Raw genomic sequence first — 15511 nt, forward strand, 5'->3', positions numbered from 1 at the left:
ACCCTGGCCTATGTCTGCACTGCTGCAGTTTGTTTGTTCTAGAGAGACAAGCACAAAGTCATGTTGACAAAAGGATTTAATGTGTTAACCTTTAAACTGCATTCCATGTATAATTACACTGTGCACACAGGTGAAAGGGTAATTTCCAAAAGCAGGGCAGAAGACACTGAGAGAAATGTGGACGAGAAAAAAAACATTCAGTTCAGTGAGATCATCTTTTCTCAAATTTATGACACAAATCCAAATCTGAAAAAAAAAAAAAAAAAACATACCCAATTTCCTTCAGGATCAACCTTCAAGATCAATAAAGTTTTATTGAATTGAACTGAAATCTGAGACTAATATGTTCTTATAAATGTCTGTGTGACTGGAATCAGACTGCTGACCCAGTTAATATCAAGTCATCATGGCATGGAAAAAGTGATACAACACAGACAGTGTTTACAGGAGTAGGGCTTATTTATGATTAACCTGAGGAGCATTGGCACAAAGCCAGGAAGCACACCTTTATTGATTGCTAAATTAGTCCTACAGATTACCCAACAGCTGATTAGTAAATAACAACATACTTATATTACAAACATCAATATAAGGAATTTGAAAGCCCTGTCAACTAAAAAGCAAATCCTCCACAGTCAAATGCATCAAAGTCGGAGTCTCCTTCGAAGTCGAAGCTGTTAAAGTGTGGGGAATCGACATCCTGGCTGCAGGCATGGAAGGAGCCCCCAGCAGAAAGCTCAGAGAAGCCCCCTGTGCCGTGGGCAATTTCTGGGGGTCTTGTGGCAAGGGGAGAGGAAGGGGAGCAGGAATTGAGGTAGCCCAAAGCAGAGGAGGCTGCTGCCCCTCCCATCAGTAAGCATACTGCCCTCACTGCCCGGGCATCACTGCTGTTGCCATGGCGAAGACAGTCGGACATACGGTGAGGTGGTGCCACAGAAACACTACGCAGAGGCTGCCGTGACACATTTGCTGTAAAAGATGTAAATGTTGTTAAATTCACAAATTTATGTGTAGTTTGGCTTATTTACCAGCCAGACAGCATATATTATACTAACTGGCTACTATAATACTATTATACTACTACTGGCAATAGTGTATATGTGTGTACTAGACTTAGTATTCATAAACTACTTAAATTAAATGGGACACAGTAGAAATACAATTAAGCTATATTTTTCATTACTCAAAATTAGATCAAAACACGATTAACCCCAACTCTGCCTCTGTGTGCTCTGTTACGGCTTTGCAGGTGCTTAAGGACACCATCTGTCATGCTCAAAACAACAGAGCACTAAATTATAAAGGAAAAACCAAACATGAATTGTCCAAATGCATCACATTTAGCAAATTAAATTAGTCAGAGCTTCAGTAATTAAGATGCAGTTGTAACTGTAATAAAGCAACAGCTGTGTGACAGATGTGATAATGTGTAGTTTTAGGCATAAATGCTTCAGAAATGTGTATTGTCAAATTTCTGAATGTGCTTCCCATTTGTTTTATTCACAAATCGTTTTATATCCATTAGTTCATTAATTAACCAGATTAGAGTTTTTGTTCATTTGTCTTGTTTTTTCTGTTTTGTGAAATTAATCAGCACCCTTCTTCAATCTACTGTCAAGTAATTACAAATGGCCTAAGAGCTGACCTTGGTTTTGCCCTCTCTCTCTGAAGGAGCCTCCCCGTTCAGTGACCCTAGTCAAAGGAGGGGTGCCCTCACCAACCCTTGGTGACCCGGGGTCTTTATCACTGGCAGAGTCGGGCAGGGGGTCTCTATCTGTGATGCAGGGAGTGAGGCTGCGTTGTCTCTGAAGTGTCAGGGGTGACACGACACCCTAGCAAATTGGAAAAAGTAAACGTTATTATATGACAGAAATAAACAGTCTACAATTGGAACAGGAATCTAACAAATTAGCAGTGAGAAACATAGAGAACACAATTTGTTTTAATATTAAATAAAACAGTGCTACCTAACTCACCTCTCTCACTTTCCTGATGACCTTCAGCCAGAGCCTGTGAAAGATAATGACATGTCATGATGTTTGAAACAGATCCAAAGTTTTATTTTTTATTTTTTCAACAGCAGAAAAGCCTGATAATCACGTGCAGTAAATTTATTTGGTAACAAGTAGAGCAAAGGAAACCTAAATTTCAGAATGTATGTGTGTGTAAATATGCCACCATGTGCAAAACAACTGATAGTGAATGGGTAAAGGACATCTGAGCTCCAGAGGGAAGGAGACAAAGAGAGAGCGTGAGACCTACGTGCAGTCGTCTGGGTTGTCTGAGAGCAGCAGCAGGAACTTGTTCTGTGGCAGGATAAGAGCAAAGCAGCAGTCCCTCCTGCCCCCTGGAGGCAACTTGGGCAGGTCAAGTATTTCTCGTCCCTCTGCAATTGACTCACAGCTGCTATGTAGTGCTACTACTTGGTCTGGAGGGGACTCTGCATCCCGGCACACCAGCAGGTTACCCTCTGTGGTCAGCACAAGGTACTTCTCCTTCCACTGCTTAAACATGAAGCCGCCTCCAGAAAAAAGAAAACAGTACAAGTAGGCTCATAAATAGGAGATGAATCAAAAAGTGCCAGAACAGCCAAAACAAGCTGAACAGGAGGTCCTTCTGACTAATCAGACAAACAAGTCCCAAAAAAACAACTGTAAAAAAATAACTGTAGCAAAAGCACAGAGAAAATGTTATGTTATGTTCTGCCATTTATCATATCATCTGAAGTTGTTTTTTCTGAGGCTTTTCAGTCTGGTGCTGTTTAGTCTGACTGAAAGAAACTGATGGACATTATGGACAATGCCAGGCATCCTCTGCACACGGCCATTAACAACCAGAAGAGTCTGTTCAGTGACAGGTTGCTTCTCCCAAAGACAAGAACTAACAGACTTAAAAACTCCTTTGTCCCACACGCCATCAGACTGTTTAACTCCTCTCTGGAGGGGAGAGGGAGGGGAAACAGGAGGACAAAGGAGGGGGGAACAACTAAGCTGTAGTGCCTCTTCACCTCACTGTGCAATACCTTTTGTGCAATACTTTTGTAAATAGTCAACGGTGCAATAGACTCAATACTTGAAATGTGCAATTCACTTGTATTTTTATTTTTATTCCTATTTATTCTATTTATCCCCTTCGTATATTTTATTTATATTGTCTCTCTCTCTCTATATATATATATATATATATATATATATATATATATATATATATATAATATTCTGTAACTCTGTAACTTCTGTCGGTGCTGTGCTTTTTTGGAAATCGAATTTCCCAGAGGAACCCACCCGAGGGATTAATAAAGTTCTATCTAATCTAATCTAATCTCTTCTGTGGAAATTCCAGAAGATGATGAACTCATTCTGGTGTAAATAATAACTTGTGGCAAAGGATTTATGTTTATTCTTTTGGATTTGGATTATTTAGCATTGTAGTTGCTCATTTTTAACATGTATTGTTGAATGTTATGGTTGTGACTAGAGATGGACCGATCCGATTGGTATCGGTCCGATACTGACCTAAATTACTGGATCGGATATCGGAGAAAAATAAAAAAAATAAAAAATGTAATCCGATCCATTAAATATCACGAAAGCACCTCGCAAAACTTGCAACACGCCGTAACTCACCTCAGAACGTTAGCACGTCGGAGCAGTATGCATCACGTGATAGAGCGGCTGTGGCATGCGGGACCTGTCGGTGGTCTGGATAGCATTTGGAGCTTCGCTAGCAACCCGGCATTTCATCTCCCATAAAGTTATCCCCGAGAGAAGTAAAGCAAGTGTGTAAGTCCATCTCTGAATGTTTGTAAAGCATTCCTGCGTTAAGCTTAACAAGCGACTGCCTCTTCTTGCTGTTACTTCAATCATGAAACTGCTTAACGATCAGCTGATCGGCTTTTCTGTCGCGAGTCCGTCTCTCTTGTTTGTTTTTGGCCCACTTTGCACCAGAAAGAGGAAACCAGCGGCTGAACAACAGCAGCACGTTTAAGCTTGATAAGCTGTTGTTAGAATGTATTTAATATTACTTTCTACACCAGGATCTTTTTCTACGTAGCTGACGCTGGTAACTGTGCAGGGGCGGATCTAGCAAAGTTTAGCCAGGGGGGCTGATAGGGCATGAACAGGGAAAAGGGGGCACAAAGACATACTTTGAAATGTACATTGTGCCTTGGTTTAGAGTGTCTGGAAGAGTCCTGTCTCAGTCAATTATAGATGATGTGAGAGGGCGGGTGTGTGTGTTTAGGGCACGGATGGCTTGGGGATAGAAGCTCCTCTTGAGTCTCTCTGTCCCTGCCCGGAAGATGCGGAACCTTCTACCAGATTGCAGAAGTTGGAACAGTTTGTTGCCAGGATGGGACGGGTCCTTCAGTATCTGCGCTGCTCTAGTCCGGCATCTCCTGGTGTAGGTGTCCTGAAGCGGGGGGAGAGCAATCCTGCAGCAGCGTTCTGCTGTACGGATCACTCTCTGGAGAGCTTTTTGGTCCTTCACACAGCTGTTCCCAAACCACGATGTCATGTTCTGTGTGAGGATGCTCTCCACAGCGCCTGTATAGAAAATCCTGAGGATCTTTGGAGAGACCCTGAACTTCCTCAGTTGTCGTAGGTGATACAGGCGCTGCCTAGCCTTTTTGGTCTGGACCTGAATGTGGGCAGCCCATGTCAGGTCTGAGGAGATGTGAACACCAAGATACTTGAAGGACTGCACCCTCTCCACTGGCGCTCCATTGATGATGATGGGCTTGTAGTCTCTGTGCTGACCCCTTCTGAAGTCCACCACCAGCTCCTTGGTCTTGCTGACGTTCAGCTGGAGGTGGTTGTCCTGGCACCACGATGCCAGATTCTTCACTTCATCCATGTAGGCCGCCTCATCGTTGTTGGAGATGGCACCCAACACCACTGTGTCGTCAGCAAACTTCACAATGGTGTTGGAGCCATGGGTGGATTATAAGGATAATTACATGATATATATTTGATATAATCTAGAACAATCTGCCGTGATTATAAACAAATATTCAACTATCCCAGAATTAAACCAGGTCTAAATGAAAAAAGGAGTGAGTATCACTACAAAGATTAACCCACATTGGTCCTAGTACAAGTTTGATATCAGCAAACACCGAGAGCATACCTATGACACCACAGCCATGCTATCATTCAAACACTGATAACAGCATAAATCGAATTAAATCGGGACTTGATGAGACCGTCTGAGTATCACTACAAATATGAAGTCGTCTCGTACCAGTTTGCTATCGGTAAACACCGAGAGCATTCACTGTTAGCATAGCACATCCATGTTAGCAGTGTATAAATGGATGGTTTAGCATATATTAGCGCAGGTATCAATAAAGGACTACCGTATTAAACACTTTTACTAACCTCAGGCAGATGGACAGGCGCTCTGCTGGTGGGATTGAGCGCCTGTAATTGGTGTCTAGGCGGGCAATTCTGGGACCGACGCGGGAAAGCAGGTCCTCAAACTGGCCGAGTGACAGACGATGATATCGCTGGAATCTGCCGTCATCCAGGCGCAGCTCCTGTAGCAAATGGTGAAACTCACCAAACTGCTCACGCGTCTCGAGGACCTGATGGACCCAGGTACGGCGAGGACGTCTTTTACGCCGCTGCTCTGCTCTCCACAGTAAATAGAGAAGGGAGACTCTCTCCTCAAGCGCTAGCTCGACAGCTGCCATCTTGCAAAGATACCAGTCTGGCACAACAGATGCGGTCACCGTCGATGAAAAAGTTGTTCCATTTAACAATGTTGCATCTATCTGCATCCAAGCCTCGCAGCTGCTCCAGGATGAGAATTTCCATTTTTGCCTGTTGCAGAATTTCAGGGTTTCTCTCGTTGACTTTAATAGCAACAAATTCGTTGGTTTTTGTATTGCGACATTTGGTTACAATACCAAAGCGCCCTTCTCCAAGGAAACCCTCGACCTCGTAGTGACCTCCCAAAAGGGTCCCTTTAGATATTTCAAGATCATCTATAGAGGAGGATGTGTTGGCTGATGCGTTGACATATTCTTGTTGAGAAAATTCTTCTGAGTATTGGGAACTGCAGCTGATTTTCTGTGATTCTTCTCTTTTACAACTAGAAGGCTGCTGAGAGACCACAAGGTTTTGTCCCCCTGTGCTACTCATGTCAGTGCAGGGAGAACTCTTAGAGAGGCCAGGATTGAAAAAGGGGTGGTGGAAAACCTCCGAGGGTGTTATGCGCTGGTTTGGATCCAATGCTAACATCTCTTTGATTAGGCTGACAAATACATTTTGGATTTTTCCCAACACCCGCTTATCTTCAGTAGTTGTTCAAGGTCATCGAGGCACTTAAGTCTTATGCATCGAGTGTCCTTGGACTGACAACCTGTCTCATCTTGAAATTGTCTTTCGGTCTTAAATGTCCAGCGTTGTCCGTTGTAGTTGTCTTTTATGAAATAGTTATCAGTGTATAAGCCAGAGTCTAAAGCATGATCTGGTGGCTGTCCCTGGGTCTGTATGATGAATTTCAAAACATCATAATCATTTCTCCCAGGGTAGAAAGGAAACCCTGTAGCAAGCTCCACAGCTACCAGCCCCAGGGACCACATGTCTATTGCTTCATTAAATAGACTACCAATCATAACCTCAGGTGCTCTATAACCAACCGTCCCCACACAGTCACCATTGTAACCATACTAAACACAACACCATTGCATTAATCTAGCTAAGTGTAAACAGCAGTAAATACTAAATATTCAACGTTGTTGTGCAGCACGCAGGACAGACAGCGCACAATGTGCTTCGAAGTAGCAGCCAAGAAAGGTGTAATTTAAGTCTACGAGCAGTGAACACCCGTGTGCATACCTGTGTGGATCAGCCACCGATTGTGCAAGTTCCCCCACTTAAAATGATGACAGAGGTCAGTAATTTGCACCAGAGGTACACTTCAACTGTGAGAGACAGAATGTGAAAAAAAAAATCCATGAATTCACATGGTAGGATTTGTAAAGAATTTATTCGTAAATCAGGGTGGAAAACAGGGTGGCCCCACTGTAACAACATGTATTTTGTGAAAAATCACAATTTTGCAACTCAAAACTTTACGAGGCATAAAAGTAAAACGGTAAAAGATTTGAAAAAGCTGATTTATACCTGAACAGCCCAATAATTTGAGAACATTTTAAAGTTTGAATGGTTCTAGGTGAAAATATGAGGAAGTAGTTAAGTTTCAAAAACAAGCATATTTTAGCAGAATTGCGGAAGTTTCCCATTCATTTCAAAGGGACAAATTAAAGGAAAAAAGTGGAATATTTTAAAAAGTATAATAGCAAAAAATACCAAAAGTCATAGCGTACATTAGCAGAAATAGCAGAATAGTTAAAAATTTGAACGGTGAAAATCGGCTGAAAATTGTGGGACTAGTTAAGTGCCAAAAAACGTACGGAAGCAACTAGAATAAAGTAGGATAAAGAATAAAGAGAAACAGGAACTCAATACAATTATTGCCATTTCTGAAACATGGATCAATGCGGAGAAAGGAATGGACTTTGGACTGGAGGGATATGAAGTGAATTTTGTAAATAGAAGGAACAAGAGTGGAGGGGGAGTAGCTATGTATGTGGATAAAAACCTAAACTACAAGGTGGTAGAAAGTAGAGATGGACCGATCCGATATTACGTATCGGTCCGATACTGACCTAAATTACTGGATCGGATATCGGAGAAAAATAAAAAATGTAATCCGATCCATTAAATATCACGAAAGCACCTCACAAAACTTGCAACACGCCGTAACTCGCCTCAGAACGTTAGCACGTCGGAGCAGTATGCATCACGTGATAGAGCGGCTGTGGCATGCGGGACCTGTCGGTGGTCTGGATAGCATGTGGAGCTTCGCTAGCAACCTGGCATTTCATCTCCGAAAAAGTTATCCCCGAGAGAAGTAAAGCAAGTGTGTAAGTCCATCTCTGAATGTAAAGCATTCCTGCGTTAAGCTTAACAAGCGACTGCCTCTCGCTCTCCGGCTGCTACTTCAATCGTGAAACTGCTTAATGATCAGCTGATCGGCTTTTCTGTCGCGAGTCCGTCTGTCTTGTTTGTTTTTGGCCCACTTTGCACCAGAAAGAGGAAACCAGCGGCTGAACAACAGCAGCACGTTTAAGCTTGATAAGCTGTTGTTAGAATTTATTTAATATTACTTTCTACTCGAGGATCTTTTTCTACGTAGCTGACGCTGGTAACTGTGCAGGGGCGGATCTAGCAAAGTTTAGCCAGGGGGGCCGATAGGGCATTAACAGGGAAAAGGGGGCACAAAGACATACTTTTCTTTCTTATTCTCATTTAAAATGTCGAGCTTTTAATAAATAATTATTTGACACCCAAAGTTTTAATTTGATGTAAAATGAATAGAAGTCAATTACTGTATATAGTGACTATTAAGTCTAATATATACACCCTAGTAAGCTATAGTACTTTTTCCTTTGGGAAGGTACCATCTGTGCAGTCTGCAATTTTGTTGAAAAAAGATGTTGAATCTATTTAATATTTCTTGAAAAATAATTGATTTCTGTGCATTTTTTTCACACTTCATCAAATTAAGGTTGATTACGTCGATTAAGCATCATGAGGTGGAGCGTGAGGGGTGGTTCCCTATTTTTTATTTTTTTATTTTTGTTGTTGCTGGGAGTTGGAACCCTATTAGTTAGGTTTCTTAATATTTACGCTAAGTACTCTTTAAAATACCAGAATAGTGAGGATGGTGTAGGTTTAAGTTTATTAGATTGATCAGTATTGCTGAACTATGAAATATTTTTTTTGTATACAGGTATAACAGAATAGCTTTAGTGTAGTTGTTGTTTTAAACCTGAGTATGAACTTGCAGACTTGCAAAATGCAGCAAGATATTTTAAAAAACAGTTTTGTTGATTAAAAAACACTATATCGGATTCATATCGGTATCGGCAGATATCCAAATTTATGATATCGGTATCGGACATAAAAAAGTGGTATCGTGCCATCTCTAGTAGAAAGTATGACAACTGTAATTGATAATTTACTAGAATGTATAACAATTGAAATTTATAAGGAAAAAGAGAAAAATGTAATAATTAGCTGTATATATAGAACACCTGGCTCTAGTATTCAAGTATTTAATGACTTCATAGAGGAAATATTCTCTAAAACAAATCAAAAAGTTATGTTTATCTGTGGTGATTTTAATATTGACCCGTTGAATCCGAAAAAGCATAAAATGACCGACGAATTCCTAAACACTATGTACAGTTTGAGTTTACATCCTAAAATAACCAGGCGTAGCAGAATTACACCACATTGTGCCACCTTACTTGACAATATTTTCACTAACAATATGGAAAACAACATTGTGAGCGGAATATTAATTAATGACATCAGTGATCACCTACCAGTTTTTGCAGTTTATGACACTAATTATAAGAAAAATCAGCATGAAGAAAAACTGAGATACAGACGTGTAAGGACAGAAGAAACTATGAATGCATTTAAGAACGATCTATTAAATCAGGACTGGGACAATGTGTACAAAGAAGCTGATATTGATATTGCATATGGTATATTTTTAAGAATATTCATGGAGTTGTACGATAAAAACTGTCCAACAATAAAATACAACAGAAAGCACAAATATTCAGATAGACCATGGATCACTAAGGGTTTACAAAATGCATGTAAAAAGAAAAATACACTCTATAGGGAATTCCTAAAACAAAGAACAATAGATGCTGAAGATAAATATAAAAAATACAAAAATAAGTTGACCAATAGTATACGTGTATGTAGAAAGGAGTATTATAGTAAAATATTGAACAACAATAAGCATAATATGAAGGGAATATGGGATGTTTTAAATGGTATCATTAAAAAAAATTCTGGACAACAAAGTTATGCTCAATACTTTATCGACAATGGCAATATTATGGAAAACACTGCTGATAAGGTCAACAGCTTTAATCATTATTTTGTAAATATTGGACCAAAACTGGCAGAACAAATTCCTGAGTCACTGCCATCAGTAGACTGTAGTGAAAACCTGATTGATAGGAACCCTAACTCAATGTTCCTTACATCAGTGGAGGAAAAAGAAATAATTGACATTGTACACATGTGTAAATATAAAACATCTACTGATTGTAATGATATTGACATGAAAATCGTCAAGAAGGTCATTGAAGGAATTGTAGGACCTCTAACATATATTTGCAACTTATCATTTCAGACGGGAAAAGTGCCAAACAAAATGAAAATAGCTAAAGTTGTGCCGCTGTATAAAACCGGGGAAAGATGCCACTTCACAAATTACAGGCCTGTTTCTTTACTACCACAATTCTCCAAAATCCTAGAAAACCTGTTTAATAAACGATTAGACAAATTCTTAGATAAATATAAATTACTCTCTGATAGTCAATATGGATTCAGATCAAAAAGATCAACATCTCTGGCATTAATCGAATCAATTGAGGAGATTACGAATGCTATAGATCAGAAACAGTATGCAGCTGGAGTATTTCTGGATCTCAAGAAAGCATTCGACACAATCAATCATGACATATTAATTAATAAACTGGAACGGTACGGGATCAGGGGGGTTGTACTTAGTGATGTGACGTTCTGTATCGAGGCTTCGGAGCGTGTGTCGAGTAATGGAGGGGGCGTTTCCGCGAAGCGCGTATCGAGGCTTGCTTCATTTATGGGAGGAGCTGAAAATGATGACGTCCGAAGCCTCGCTGCCCGGCTGTACCACGTGACTGGTTCATGAAGTGGTTCGAACTTTGCCGCGAGATATGACAGCGATATAAAGCCCTCAGACTTCATTCAAAATGTGGGTGTTTGATGGAGAGTTGCGGTTAGAGAGAGTTTGGAGAGAGTTTGGAGGTTTATGAGAGTGAGGAGAGAAAGTCAGGAGAGAATGGAGCCAGCTAAGAAGAGGAGGATGTCCTCCCCTGTGTGGGAACATTTTGATTTTATTCCTCCCAACAAGGTATGTAAATTTCTACAGAAGATGTATTGTCATGATACTGATGGTGCAATACAATTTATGTTGAGCTGTCTTGACTTTTGTACAAGGTGAAGTGTTTGCTATGTGCCAGGGAGCTGGGATATAACAACAACACCTCATCCATGCTTAGGCACTACAGAGCTTTGCATGAGAATAAGGGGGACACCGATTGTGGAGCAAGACCAGGTGAGCCATCAAATGCAATGATAATATAGCATGCAGTAATGTTACTAAATGATATAACAATATTATACAACTGTTATAAGTTACGTGTGTGATATTTATATTTGTGCTTTGTCTTTATTGTCTTTCCTCAGGAGAACAATCTCAAATAGATGAAGACCTGGTTACCATGGTGATTGAGGACTCCCAGCCATTTAGCATTGTGGAGGACAAAGGATTCAAAAGATTTGTTAAATCATTAAATCCCAGCTATGTTCTCCCCACTAAAAAGGACGTAAAAGCAGTGAAAATTTAGTTTTTACAGAATAAAATGTGAACAGGCAGGACTGAGGCTCAAAGCCTCAGTGTGTAGCTGTCCATACCTCAACGTTACAAAAGCACAACTACTGTCCACACCCCAACCACACCTCACCTCACAGTAAATGATCATTTCCATTTCAAGCATTTCCAAATAATCATTTCCCATACTGCCACTATAAATATACACAGTATACTGCCATCACTACAATATACATGTTTTACACACTCCTTTTGTTCTTGACATTTACAGGCTGTGTGCAAAATGCCACACTCTTCAAATTCATGCCAGCTATTATTTTTACGTCCAGTAGGTGTCCTGCTAGAGCAAATGAAGCTTCATGAAGCTTCGCGTTGGGGTGAACCAATTGGATGAAAAGCTTCAGTGCTTCATGGGGCTTCATCTGCCCATCACTAGTTGTACTGCAATGGGTGAAAAATTATTTAAGTGACAGGAAACAATTTGTGAAGCTGGGTGTCCATTAGTGATGGGATTTCCGGCTCTTTTTAGAGATCCGGCTCTTTCGGTTCGGCTCACTAAAAAGAGGCTCCAAACCGGCTCTTCAGGTTGTTTTGTTTCTTTAATTAATTTATTATTAACAATAATGTAAAATTATGCACAAAAGGAATTACTAACGTTAAAAAAAGTGGTTTTATTTATATATGTTTATATATAAATATATGCGGTGGCCCCTGGAGACAAAACACGTACAAACTCCAAAACACATTTCTAGCATGAACTGAACTCCCAAAGCAGAGCTACTAGATCACTTAAATTACACAATTGAAAGCATGTGTGTATTGTTTGTGTATTTATACACAGGCACTCATATATATTCAAATAATTTAAAAAAAAAAGTTCATTTACCTGTTACTACCACACACCAAATCCGATGGTTGGTACTTGCTGGCTTGTGTAGCCACAAGATAACAAAAGCCCAACACTGCGCCCAGCATCCTGGAGCACTTCTGTTGTCTTTTATACGTGTTTTGAGTTTTTATGTGCTTCTGAGTTTTAATGTGCTTCGGAGTTTGTACGTGTTTTTACGTGTTTTAGAGTTTGTACATGCTTCCGAGTTCGTACGTGATTTGAAGTTTGTATGTGCTTTATCTCTAGGGGCCACCGTAAATATACTTTTATTTATTCACTCCACATAAAATGTAATAAATAAATTATATAATACAAAAATCAACTATTCACATTTCAACTTTTAACTATTTAAATTTTCAGCTTTTTCCTTTTACAAATTTAAAGTGAAAACAACACAAAACACTGCAAACCACAACACAATTAAATATATATATATATATATATATATATATATATATATATATATATATATATTTGTAGGTTGTGTATCCTTGAGGTGTTAATGGGGTTATTGAAAATGTGTATATGTGCGTATATATATATATATAAAAAAATTACACATAACATATAATGTAATTGCAAGGAGGTATTTCTGTAGTCTATTGATACTAGATAGTGGAGAAGGGGTGGGATTAAATAAGCTTATGCTTCTTCCTGCTCCTTTTTGAACATGTCCCTTGGGGGTCATTTCTCCTTTTAGAGGCTAGTGTCGTCTCTAAAAGGGTAAGCTCTTTTTAGAGATCCGGCTCTTTCGGTTCGGCTCACTAAAAAGAGGCTCCAAACCGGCTCTTCAGGTTGTTTTGTTTCTTTAATTAATTTATTATTAACAATAATGTAAAATTATGCACAAAAGGAATTACTAACGTTAAAAAAAAGTGGTTTTATTTATATATGTTTATATATAAATATATGCGGTGGCCCCTGGAGACAAAACACGTACAAACTCCAAAACACATTTCTAGCATGAACTGAACTCCCAAAGCAGAGCTACTAGATCACTTAAATTACACAATTGAAAGCATGTGTGTATTGTTTGTGTATTTATACACAGGCACTCATATATATTCAAATAATTTAAAAAAAAGTTCATTTACCTGTTACTACCACACACCAAATCCGATGGTTGGTACTTGCTGGCTTGTGTAGCCACAAGATAACAAAAGCTCAACACTGCGCCCAGCATCCTGGAGCACTTCTGTTGTCTTTTATACGTGTTTTGAGTTTCTATGTGCTTCGGAGTTTGTACGTGTTTTTACGTGTTTTAGAGTTTTTACGTGTTTTGGAGTTTGTACATGCTTCTGAGTTCGTACGTGATTTGAAGTTTGTATGTGCTTTATCTCTAGGGGCCACCGTAAATATACTTTTATTTATTCACTCCACATAAAATGTAATAAATAAATTATATAATACAAAAATCAACTATTCACATTTCAACTTTTAACTATTTAAATTTTCAGCTTTTTCCTTTTACAAATTTAAAGTGAAAACAACACAAAACACTGCAAACCACAACACAATTAAATATAAATCATATTATATATATATAAACTAGTCATAAGCGAAAACGTTTAGGCTATATATCGCATTTAAAGGTCTTTCTTTGGGATGTAAAAAGAAAAATACACTCTATAGGGAATTCCTAAAACAAAGAACAATAGATGCTGAAGATAAATATAAAAAATACAAAAATAAGTTGACCAATAGTATACGTGTATGTAGAAAGGAGTATTATAGTAAAATATTGAACAACAATAAACATAATATGAAGGGAATATGGGATGTTTTAAACGGTATCATTAAAAAAAATTCTGGACAACAAAGTTATCCTCAATACTTTATCGACAATGGCAATATTATGGAAAACACTGCTGATAAGGTCAACAGCTTTAATCATTATTTTGTATTTTTTTTTAATATATTTTTTGGTCCTTTTACAGCATCCTGCCATGCGATTACATTTGTTCCTGACCACCGAGAACACTCACATTTACTTTTATCGAGTGGAAAAAAAGTTAGCTTGTTTATATTATGCTAACATAGCTGTGTTGCTAGCGGTCACGTAGCACATCATTATATACCAGCTAGCCCAACTTCAGTAACCCTACAAACGTCACTGCTGTTTAGTTTTCGGTCTTCATTTATGCTGGAAGTGATAGCAGAGCTGTACGTTTTAATTTGTTTCCAAAACCCCGCAGTCAGGACATGCTATATTGTATTTAGATAGAAGCTAGCGAGCTAACTCCCTGCTAACTTCTAACTCCGTTAAATGTCATAAATTCCGTTTTCATGGATGCCTGGATGTTAAACTCAATTGTTACACCTGGTAGAGCAGAACGCTGATCATTTTATTAAAGATGAAAGACTTTAGACAGTTTTTCAACTCTCAGTAATCCCATAGTGATCGTTTGATATATGGACCTGCAGCGGAGTTTAGACCCAGACACGGCTAGTGACGTCAGACTGAACAACCGGATTACTAACGTTAAAAAAAAGTGGTTTTATTTATATATGTTTATATATAAATATATGCGGTGGCCCCTGGAGACAAAACACGTACAAACTCCAAAACACATTTCTAGCATGAACTGAACTCCCAAAGCAGAGCTACTAGATCACTTAAATTACACAATTGAAAGCATGTGTGTATTGTTTGTGTATTTATACACAGGCACTCATATATATTCAAATAATTTAAAAAAAAGTTCATTTACCTGTTACTACCACACACCAAATCCGATGGTTGGTACTTGCTGGCTTGTGTAGCCACAAGATAACAAAAGCTCAACACTGCGCCCAGCATCCTGGAGCACTTCTGTTGTCTTTTATACGTGTTTTGAGTTTTTATGTGCTTCTGAGTTTTAATGTGCTTCGGAGTTTGTACGTGTTTTAGAGTTTTTACGTGTTTTGGAGTTTGTACATGCTTCCGAGTTCGTACGTGATTTGAAGTTTGTATGTGCTTTATCTCTAGGGGCCACCGTAAATATACTTTTATTTATTCACTCCACATAAAATGTAATAAATAAATTATATAATACAAAAATCAACTATTCACATTTCAACTTTTAACTATTTAAATTTTCAGCTTTTTCCTTTTACAAATTTAAAGTGAAAACAACACAAAACACTGCAAACCACAACACAATTAAATAT

At 38.8% G+C, this 15511-nt stretch overlaps 1 protein-coding gene across 1 annotated transcript; it reads right to left on the minus strand.

The window, feature by feature from the left end:
* Positions 1–58: 58 nt before the first annotated feature.
* Positions 59–12411, minus strand: LOC146560204 (uncharacterized). The gene is made up of 5 exons (XM_085244141.1): positions 12359–12411; positions 2263–2521; positions 1977–2010; positions 1646–1832; positions 59–969 (listed from the first exon to the last, which is right to left on the minus strand). Exons 2-5 carry the CDS (start codon positions 2511–2513, stop codon positions 614–616), a joined length of 828 nt encoding a protein of 275 aa, XP_085100267.1. The 5' UTR covers positions 2514–2521; positions 12359–12411; the 3' UTR covers positions 59–613.
* Positions 12412–15511: the final 3100 nt, after the last annotated feature.

This window comes from Mchenga conophoros, linkage group LG14 (assembly GCF_057382185.1).
Source record: "Mchenga conophoros isolate Kocher_MC1m ecotype Shallow Benthic linkage group LG14, M_conophoros_male_GT1.1, whole genome shotgun sequence".
NCBI classification, from domain to species: Eukaryota; Metazoa; Chordata; class Actinopteri; order Cichliformes; family Cichlidae; genus Mchenga; species Mchenga conophoros.

What these genes read in the sequence shown, in the direction of transcription:
- LOC146560204 (XM_085244141.1), bottom strand. Translation starts at nt 2,513, where the DNA reads ATGTTTAAGCAGTGGAAGGAGAAGTACCTTGTGCTGACCACAGAGGGT. An exon ending in GACAACCCAGACGACTGCAC is followed by an intron (nt 2,011 to 2,262) that starts GTAGGTCTCACG and finishes TATCTTTCACAG; the next exon opens with GCTCTGGCTGAAGGTCATCA. An exon ending in TCATCAGGAAAGTGAGAGAG is followed by an intron (nt 1,833 to 1,976) that starts GTGAGTTAGGTA and finishes CCAATTTGCTAG; the next exon opens with GGTGTCGTGTCACCCCTGAC.